Here is a 10,871-nt window from a genome sequence, read left to right as displayed (position 1 = left end):
CCAAAAGAAAAAAGTCTTGCACGCAAAACATCACTCAAGTAAAAGAGTCGAAATACAATCAGTAATATGTAGTTAAAAGTACTAATGATGCAGGAAAAATACACCTAGTGACTATGATATTATCATAGACTTCGTTATGTGTGTGCTAATATATATTAATTGGTGCAAATTTTATAATTATAGAATATTTTGTACAAGTTTACAACAAATCAGTTTTTATAGTGATTTATTGTTATTATTTACTTCATAAAGTTATTTTAAAAATAAAATAGAAATAAATATATTCTAAATAATAAATGTATTCATTTATCAATATGGGCTGCACAGTGGCGTAGTGGTTAGCACTTTCTCCTTGCAGCTAGAAGATCCCTGGTTCACGTCCCGGCTTTCCCGGGATCTTTCTGCATGGAGTTTGCATGTTCTCCCTGTGCATGCGTGGGTTTTCTCCAGGTACTCCGGCTTCCTCCCACAGTCCAAAAATATGCTGAGGTTAACTGATTATTCTAAATTGCCCGTAGGTGTGAATGTGAGAGTGATTGTTTGTCTCTGTATGTAGCCCTGTGACAGACTGGTGACCTGTCTAGGGTGTCCCCTGCCTTCACCTGAGTCAGCTGGGATAGACTCCAGCCCCCCATGACCCTAGTGAGGATTAAGTGGTGTATAGATAATGGATGGATGGATTTATCAATATTATAATAATATAGGGTGTCTGGACACACAGGCAAAATGCATATTTTCAAGAAATTAAATTTTTAACAACATTTTATTCAATATATTATTTTTTAATATATTAAATTTAAGATATATTAGATTATTAATCATATGTATATATTTATTATAATAGCCATATTTAATCTGTGGAGGCAAAAAACATATAGTTAATGAGATTTCCCATGTGTCCAGACTTTAGGGAATATTTCTAAGTAATATAATATAATATAATATAATATAATATAATGTAATGTAATGTAATGTAATGTAATGTTATATTATATTATATTATATTATATTATATTATATTATATTATATTATATTATATTATATTATATTATATTATATTATATTATATTATATTATATTATATTATATTATATTATATTATAAATATTTTAGCAATGACAAGGAAAATAAAATGATTTTTTTTCATTTGAAGGGCTGGAACCATGAAAATTTTGCAGGAAATATACATAATTTTCAGCCTTTTGAGTGATTGTTTCAGGTTTTGCTTGTATTTACATTTTTATGGTGTAAGTTATAGCAAAATTGAACATTTGTGTGCATTTTTAAAAAAAAATATTGCAACGCACTACAAGCTGTCACATAAATGTAATGAGATTAAAAGAACAATATTTGATTCTGAGAGTCATAATTTAGCATGAAAAAACTCAATTGCATCCCTAAGTGAAAACTAAATTCAAAGCACTTAAAACTCCTGCACATATACAGTATTTATGTGTATTTTGCATGCAGTTCGTGCCTGTGCAGCAGTGCATGTGCTGCATCACTGCCGGCTGCAGCGTTTCCCCTTTAAAAACACACCGAGCTGCAGTCACATGTCACCGTGTCATGTGATTATTGAATTGTGAGTCAAAAAAAAGAGCAAAAATACCCTCAGACAGTGTTTGCTTTGTATTTCCGAAGCTGCATTAAACACGACACATATGTGACGACTGGGACGCGTCTCAACAGACCTGCGAGGTAAGAAAAACCCTCCAGTTTTCTGCGTATAAACGAATAAACATCCGCTAAAAGTCATTCAAACCGGCTAGCTTCATTGTTAGCCGCCTAGCATGCATAGCTAACCTGAAGTGTTTATTTGGATTAGCCAGCTAATGAAAGTTAGCCTGCTAGCTCGCCCGTTTCAGTGGACGTCGGGCGGCAGGTAGTATTTAAACTTTAATGCGACGTTTTTCTTTAAAGTTACCCGACATTTTCCCACATATTTACATCGACTAATGTTATTTTTGGGTTGTTTTTCAGGCTGTCAGAGGAGTATGCAGCTCAGTGCTCTTTGTTGACAACAGCTAAACTCATCTCAAGCTACTGCTAACATGGTAAAGTACAGACATCTTCATAGTTAAGCTAATTTTAACAGGGTTTCTGCAGGGCATTAAAAAGCATTAATAGTCATTAAATTGATTTTGCGAAAATTAAGTCCTTAAATCTCATTAAAAAGCACTACATTTTATTCTCAGTGGCATTAAGAATTCTTTCTGCAGTTTTCAAGAAAATGTTTGATAATAATAATATAATAATATATAATTGTAGACTGCGATTCATCAGATTTGTGCATCTGCATAAACATGCCGAAGCATTGTGATCGTTGTTCCAGCCGGTCGGGAACAATTGCCAAAAACTGCATGTTTTTAACCCTCGTGTCGTCTTGTGGGTCAATTTGACCCGTTTTAAAGTTTTAAAATATGGAGAAAAAATGTTTTCACAGTGAACTTTCTGATGTCCACATTTTCAACATTTTTGGGAAATTTCTGAACATTTTTTGGTAGAAAAGAAGAAATGCTAAAAAAAAAATGTTTCTTAAGAACATTCAGAAAAAATTCAACCAAAATCCAGCGAAATTCGCTGGATTTTGGTTTATATTTTTATGTGAATGTTCTTAAAGAAAATATTTGAAGTCTTACTGATATATATGTAATCACTTTAGATATTTTTAGGATTTTTTTGAAGATTTTGACTTATTTTTTGAAAATATTTCCAAGAATTTTCTTGCCAATTTTTTTTTTTTTTTTAAATAAAACTTTTAAGGGAAACTTAAGGAATTATTAGAATTTTCTTCCTGAAGGTTTTGCAAATTTTCAGAAATTTGGGGAATTTTTTCGCAGAATTTTTGGATTTTTTTCAGACAAGAAAACAGTATTTTTTGGTGCCTGTAAATGAAGACAAGAGGAGTATTAAAGTGGCTGTCAGGCTGGACCAGGTGGAGGAGAGCTGGGAAATGGGGAAATTCCAGCAGAAATGTCCAGAAAATGTGGATTTCAGAGAATGACTGCAGCCTGTGGGTGGTCAAGGGTGGTTTCTGGATTCAGAAATAGTGAAATGTAGGGACAGTTTTCATATAAAAACCATCTTTTACAACAAACCTGTATAATTTGTTGAGTTCATGGTCATGGCATTAAAATTTTACAGTACAGCATTAAAATGACATTAAATAGCATTAAATTTGACTGATTGATTTCTGCAGAAACCCTGTTTAACGTGTTAGCTTGTTTGTAGAGATTTCAATTGCTCATTAAATGGGTCAGCAACAAAACATCACACTTAAAGCTTCAACAGACATTTTCTCAGCTGACATTCTGACTCATTACAGCAGGTTGAAGTACAGGTGGAGCTGCTAACGTTAATTAAACCTTTGTCTCACCTGCTTCACATGACATATCTGCTGTAAAAAATTCACTTGACACTTATCTGTGGTGCTCAACTGTCTAAAAATTCCTCTTAAATGCGTCAGAGCAAATTGGACAGCTTCAAAAAATCAAAAACTGACTTATTTCCTGCTAAATTTTACAGTGACAAGCTATAATATTGGAATATTTCGGTCATATATGTTAAAACTATGATTTAAAACATGTGGTACTCCATGAGATGTCATTAAAATAGACTGTCACACAAGAAGATCAGTATTCAGTTGTAAAACCACTAACACGACAGTTTAAAACACAGGTTAGATGCACTACATTAACATATATCCTAAGCTGCTGCACATTCTCTATTAATTCTGGGTGAATTAATTATTTTTATATAATTAAAAGACACTTCTGACTAAACAAACCACTCAGCTGCTTTCACTGCAGCAGCGTAAAATATAACAGTCACAAGTTATTTTACTAGAGAGACATGTAACATTACGGTGGAAATAATCATGTGAAAATAAAAATTAGAGTCACTTTCCAGGTCAAATAACAGGTCACAATTTCGCTTTTTATTAATCTTAAAAATTTAAGATTAAACTGAAGTTATTCCACTGCTTTTAAGTAATCAATGGTGGTATGAAGTCTCGCATAAACTGCTGTACTTTAATAAAACTTGACTACACTTTTATTAACTTAATTTTAATTTAATTATCTCCTACCTTTTTTTTTTAAGCTATTTTAATTATTCTGGAAAGCTGTGTGCACTTTATTCAGCTTATCTCTACTGTTTCTTATCAGTTTTATTTCATAAATTAAATTTTATTACACGTTTTATTGAATTTTTATTAGGTGCTGCCTAAATGCAAAGTTATTTACCTGTCCCCGAGGCTAACTCTGAAGGCCTGCGTTTCCAGGGTTACACCTGCTGATAAAAAGGGAAATTATGACCTGGAAAGTGACTGTAATTTTTCTTTTCACATAATTATTTTGAAACTTGTCTGCACTTTTATCAGCTTAATTTTAATTGATTTATGCTCTATTTTATTATACATTTTATCTCATACATGCTTTTATTTTCCTCATTATTTGTCTTTTTTTAGCGTTTTTAATTTTTCTATAAACCTGCGTCCACTTTTTTCAGCTTATCTCAACTGTTTCTGATCAGTTTTATTTCATAAATTAAATTTTATTACACGTTTTATTGAATTTTTATTAGGTGCTGCCTAAATGCAAAGTTATTTACCTGTCCCCGATGCTAACTCTGAAGGCCTGCGTTTCCAGGGTTACACCTGCTGATAAAAAGGGAAATTTGACTTGTAATTTTTCTTTTCACATAATTATTTTGTTGTATGTTATATTTCTCTCTAGTAAAATGTGACTGTTCTGTTTTAATATTTTATGCTGCTGCAGTAAAAATAGCTGAGTGGTTTGATGCAACTGTTTGATCAGAAGTCTCTTTAAATTACATAAAAATAATAATTCACCCAGAATTAATAGTAAATTTGCAGCAGTTTAGGTTATATGTTAATGTAGTGCATCTAACCCAGGTTTTAAAGTGTTGTGTCGGTGGTTTAATGCCGTCCTTCTGGTGTGACAGTCTATTTTAACGACATCTCATGGAGTATCACATGTTTTAAATCATAGTAAATACTAAACTGGAGCGTGACTTAAATTGCAAATTGTCCATGTGGAGTTTTTTTTTTTTTTGTTATAAGCTAGAAGCGGTCAGTACTAGAGCTGAGCATTTAAGCATTGAAATTAAAATGTTGTCATCTTCCATTTTAAATATATGTGACTGAATTATTCCGGTATTACAGCTTGTCACTGAGTAGCGTAATGCAGTTTTACTGTATTTGCACTGACTCATAGGTGAGCTGGTGTGCTCGAGCTGTAGGAATGATGGCATAAAGCTGGTTTAAAATTAATCTAGAGTTGTTTTTTTCAGTGAATCCCATTTGTGGAGTCATTTTAACATACAAATGCCTTGTTTTCTCAGAGATAAAATGCTGAATCCAATGCACGAATGATGATTTAACCAGGATTGTTAATGTGAAACCAAAAAAGTTACACATGATGAAATATAAAGCAGGGCATACAATTTGAAATTAAAATGTGATATTTTAACGGTACAATAACAGCAGGACTTTCTTTGTAATAAATTGTTTATGCTTTTGAAGCTACTTTAAAGTGATTTCAGAAATGTTTATCACCTAAAAGTCTTGTGGAGAACCTCACCGTTGCTGCTTTATCATTTGTAGATGACTACATCTCTGATAATATTTAATTTAACAGCAATTAAAGAGTGAAAGCAATATTGAGCACAAAATAACAGCAGTAAAATGCAGAAACAATAAGATTAAATTCATTAATCTTCTGCCTTACTGCAGTCACATGAACAGCAATGAAGTGACTTCAGTTGAGTGTTTAATTTATTATGTCTTGTTCATTCATTTTACTGATCAGTTATAATTTTTTGCAAATTAAATATCCTAAACCGTACACCAACAGATACTGTTTGTCTTCTTAAATTGTGCAGTTTTTGCAGTAAAGTAGTTAATGAACAACTTGTTCTGACTCACCAGATCTGCTACACCATTAGTTAAAACTATTTCTATAATTTGTTAACTGTCATTTTTAAGCGAAAGTTTTCTGTGGTTCCAGTTTCTCAAATGGAGCAATTCGCTTTTTTCCTTGTCATATATGACAAAAAAAATAGAATATCTAGGTTTTAGACTGTTAGTGAAACAGTACTGGCCTGTTTCTTTCACTGTTTCTAAATGATTACTTGAGAGAAAACATCTGTGTATTATGAGAATAATTGCATCCCTAAAAACTAAAGCTAGTTAAATCTTGAATGTAGAGACTTGTAGTGTTTATATTGCTGCTGTTTAGGTCATGAAGTACTGAAGATATGAGAGCTCTACATACATAAGAGGGACATGAACTTTACTTCCAGGAGCTGCTTTTGTTTAGTGTTGAAATCCAGTTTATCAGGTGGAATGCTGTCAGATCTGCTGCACATTCCTGCATTTGTTTTCCTTCTTTACAATGATGTAGTGGTTCCTGGCAGCCAGAATAAAGCCCTGAAACCAGGCGATAAGATTGTTTTGCCAGGCCGCCTTGCTTCGTACTACGCTGCTGACAGTTTTCTCCTCTGTTTGCTGTGTTCAGACGCTGCAGATGGGGATTCTGTGTTTGGCTCTGCTGGGCCTGAGCTCGGCGCTGGTTTGTCCCAATGGAGGCATTTGTGGCGACAAAAACACCTGCTGCAAGAACACCGAGGGAGGATACGGATGCTGTCTGCTGCCACACGTGAGTTACTGTTCACTTTACGTCTGTCCTAGGAATGAATTATTTAAATTATTATCAGCATTATCAGTTAACAGTCAATTATCCATTACCTGAAAGAGGTGCAACTGACAGTTTCCACTAAAGCGCAACTTTAAATGAAGAAGTGACAATTTCTGCATGAGCAGTTTAGTTTTGTTGACCATGTAGTTATTAAGCTGCTGTCCAAGTTGAGTTTGAGCACTGGCTAAAAGCATTAACCATCACAGAAGTCTTTGTTATGGTACCCATTGTTTGCTGGGTCAGTATATAATTGCGGGACTTTTTCTATCATAGTTGATGTTTTTGCTGTTTTCAGGCCGTAAATCAACATCGATCAAACACCACGTGGCATTTTTAGAGAAAGATTCTTCTAAAATATTCTGCAGACAATTGAGTAAAATTGCAATGTAAAGTTATTTCTAAAGATATCGTAGTAAACCTGTTGACTACTTTCCATTAAATAAGTCAGAAAACCTTGGAGTCTTGCCAGTCTGTTCTCCAGGAGGAAATGACATCATATGAAGCAGGTCATGTGATCTGGAATTAACACACTTCCTGGAGAGGGGTTTTTGGAATGGGGAACTTAGTTAAAAGTCATTTCTCAGACACAGATACAATTTATTATTTTCCATATAAAATTTGATATATTGCCAAATAAGAAATATCTGTCATGATTATCTCAACGTAATAAAAAGAACACAATCCAAACTATTTGTGAGTCAGCTCATTTTATTATTGTTTAGCTCATTAGAAGGTGGTTGGTATTAAATTGGTAAATTGGTTATTTAGTTGACATTTTAGTGATATCCAGTCATTTTTTATTAATAAATGATTCTTTCTACAATAAATAATTATGGAATTTGTAAAGACATGATCATAATGAACATAAAAACATTAGTTTGTTTGTTTGTTTTTTTTTTTTTTTTACTTTTAATAAAAATGTATGAAGATATATCCGATGGACTTTAAAAATCCCTCAATTATATATTGACCCACTAATGCTTTTTTGCCCACCGACATTAAACTGCTGATTGTCCATGTAACCGCCTCCTCTGGTTACGCCAATATTTAATGGTAAAAGGATCCACTTGGTGGCGTAACCAAATACTGCTACGTTTTGTGACGTGCATATCTTCTGCCTTATCAGTTAATATATTTTTAATCAGTTGTATTATCAGTGGAAATGTGACCAGTTGCAAGTTTTTGCGATCACAAAAAGATCACAAATGCGACCATTTTGGTCCCAGTCTGGAGCCCTGTCATTAGTATCAGGGTGTGATGATGTTATAGCTAGTTTTTATATTGTGGTAGTTGGTCAATGACAGTGCATCACAGTTTGTTACCAATCAAGTCTTTTATTTTTTATTAACTAGTTGTCTGGTAAACAGTGAGAGCAAAAGGACAGACAGTAGTATAAAAGTGTAAATACACAAGTAAAAATACCTCAAATTGCACTGAAGTTAAGTACAGAAGGAAAACACCAACAAAGAAAGTGGGACATCAAACATGGAGACAGATATATTATTTCAATGAGGGAATATGAGAATAAAAATATTGTTGTATTTTGAGCCTTTGGTGTGTGCAGGTCTCCTCAAGTGATTTGGCTCAGTACAGATTTTAGCAGCAGGCCTTTTGTGCTCTCCGGTTCACCACAACTGTTGCAGTTGTTCTGTTGCACAAGGGGTGAATTACATGAGTTGAGCTATATTGCACCATTCCTGTCTACTTCATTACCAGAGGATAGTACAATGAGTATAGAAGAGGGTAGATTATGTACAGTACACTCAGTACGAGTGCTGTAAAGTCCATGTATATCATAGCAGTCTACTATCATGGCAGAACTGACCATTTGAGTTGCTGTATGTATATTTTTGACCCAGCAGATTTCCAGAAGACCTGTATTAAATCTATGAAAGAACCAAAATGCATGACTGTTTTTTTGTGACAAAGATGCATGGGTTTCAATGATACCATCCCAGAAAACTAAGAGTTATAGGACTGCCGTGATATACATGGTCTTTACTAAATGTCTGAAAACTTTTGTTCACAGTTGTGTATGAGAATGCAAAAAAGGATGTATTAACTTCACACATCATTTCTATTAGAAGCCAAAACTTGCAAAAACATCACTGCACTGATTGATTCTGCACATCATTTTCTGCTGGTTTGCAAAACGTTGTAGTTTGGTTGAGTAAACTTTGTCATCTCGTCACCACCGCCTGTAGGCCGTGTGCTGCTCAGACCACCTCCACTGCTGCTTTCAGGGAACGGTGTGCGATCTGGTTCATGGGAAATGTGTGAATAAAACTGTCTCCCTGCCCTGGATGACACAACTCCCGACCCAACAGGCCCCAGTTGTCCCTCAGGTAAAACTAAGATACGTTCCTCTTTTGGTTCTTAGGTTTTGTTTTCTGTCTTTTTTGACCTTTTTGGGCTGTTTTTGTCAACCTTTGCATTCAAATCAATGGTGCTTTTAGCCCTACTGTTGTCCTCATTTACGGGCACCAAATAATATTGTTTCCTTGTATGAAAAAAATCCAGAAATTCAGCAAAAAATATTCCCCAAATTTCTGAAAATTTGCAAAACTTTCAGGAAGAAAATTCCAATAATTCCTTAAAAGTTTCCCTTAAAAGTTTTATTTTTAAAAAATCCCCAAAATTTGGCAAGAAAATTCTTGTAAATATTTTTTAAAAGTGAGTAAAAATCTTCCAAAAAAAATCCTAAAAATATTCCATATTTATCAGTGAAACTTCTAATATTTTCTTTAAGAACATTCACAAAAAAACAAGCCAAATCCAGTGAAATTCACTGGATTTTGGTTGATTTTTCCTGAATGTTCTTAAGAAACTTTTTTAACATTTCTTTTTTTCCACCAAAAAATGTTCAAAGATTTCCCAAAAAAGTTGAAAATGTGGACATCAGAAGTTTCACTGTGAAAATATGTTTTTTTCCCTACATTTTCAAACTTTAAAACGGGTCGATTTTGACCTACAGGACGACACGAGGGTTAACTGTGTCAGGCACTCATTGTTTTCTCTGCTTCAACCTTTAGACGTGCAAATGAGAATGTTTGGAGAATGTAGGTCAGAAAACACATAAATACATTATGCTGCGTTGGACTTTTGTTCACCATTGTGTTTCTTTATTGTTTACTCAAAATCACACACAGAATAAGCTGTCTTTAATGGAAGTACTCCAGCAGTGTGTGATAATTAAAGATCTAGTAACTGTCAGTTGTTTTCAGAAAGATTTTTACCAAATAATTTCAAACTAAGGAGATGCACCAGTAGTTAAACCAGCCTCTGGTTCTCTCTGTCGGCTCAACATTCCTTCTGAATCCAGGATCTAAGCTTTTTATCTCCTTTTATGTGCTATTTTTTGTTGCAAATAGTTCAAGCAGCTGGTTGTTATCTCTGTTTGTTCGCTGTATTTTCTAGTTTATGTGCCAAGTCACAAGGTTTGTCCTCCTCCTCGGCTGTCAAAGACAAAAAAAAAAATCTGTAGAGGTTGGTGAGGACAGTCTTTATGTGTGATTTGTCCAGTCTTTGTTGGGTTCCGCTGCTCTTTGGATTTGTAACAAGCTTGTGGGACAAAAAATACACAAAAACAAACAACAAATACATTCTTTATACTACTTTATGACAGTAAAATGACCCATAGTGGATTTTTATAATGTTTTTGTGTGTTTTCTTTAGGCAAAATGGTTATCAGATCATGAATTTTATGGATTTTAATTTCCCATGAGGATAATTTATAGTAGCTTTAGTGTTTGGCGTTCATTTAGAGCCAACATGAGATCAAACTCGACTTTTACTTGATTTTAACCCATGATATTTTAAACTAACAAAGTTCAGGCTTCAATACATTCATCTGTAAAGCCATGAAAATTACTTGACACTGATTACGAAAAGATTTTAAATACATATCCAAGACAGTAAAAAGAATACATTTCATAATACATCTGTTACAAACTAATTTGAGGGATTTCCGTAAACTTTACTGCCTCCAGTGACTGAATGAGTAGCTTTTATGTAACATCAGTGTCAAAACACAACCTTTAAACACAATATACTGTGTCATCACCTCGTAGGCAGATAGATAGGGAATCTGCTGAGCATGCTCTTTAAACAGGATGACAGCATAACATCTCGTCATCCCTATTTCCGTCCTG

At 33.9% G+C, this 10,871-nt stretch overlaps 1 protein-coding gene across 3 annotated transcripts in view; it reads left to right on the top strand.

The window, feature by feature from the left end:
- The first annotated feature begins 1,546 nt into the window (after positions 1-1,546).
- Positions 1,547-10,871, top strand: part of LOC111570774 (progranulin) — a 34,985-nt gene continuing 25,660 nt past the window's right edge. For all 3 annotated transcript variants that reach the window (XM_023273710.3, XM_055004680.1, XM_023273709.3), the window contains exons 1-4: positions 1,547-1,699; positions 1,982-2,055; positions 6,541-6,681; positions 8,925-9,065. In XM_023273710.3, the coding sequence (XP_023129478.2) occupies positions 2,053-2,055; positions 6,541-6,681; positions 8,925-9,065 (285 nt within the window). In that variant the 5' untranslated portion in view covers positions 1,547-1,699; positions 1,982-2,052. The remainder of the gene's footprint in view (positions 1,700-1,981; positions 2,056-6,540; positions 6,682-8,924; positions 9,066-10,871) is intronic.

The sequence above is a fragment of the Amphiprion ocellaris genome, chromosome 18 (assembly GCF_022539595.1).
Source record: "Amphiprion ocellaris isolate individual 3 ecotype Okinawa chromosome 18, ASM2253959v1, whole genome shotgun sequence".
NCBI classification, from domain to species: Eukaryota; Metazoa; Chordata; class Actinopteri; family Pomacentridae; genus Amphiprion; species Amphiprion ocellaris.
Note: the sequence above shows the minus strand (reverse complement) of the source record. Positions and strands in the feature narration are given on the sequence as shown.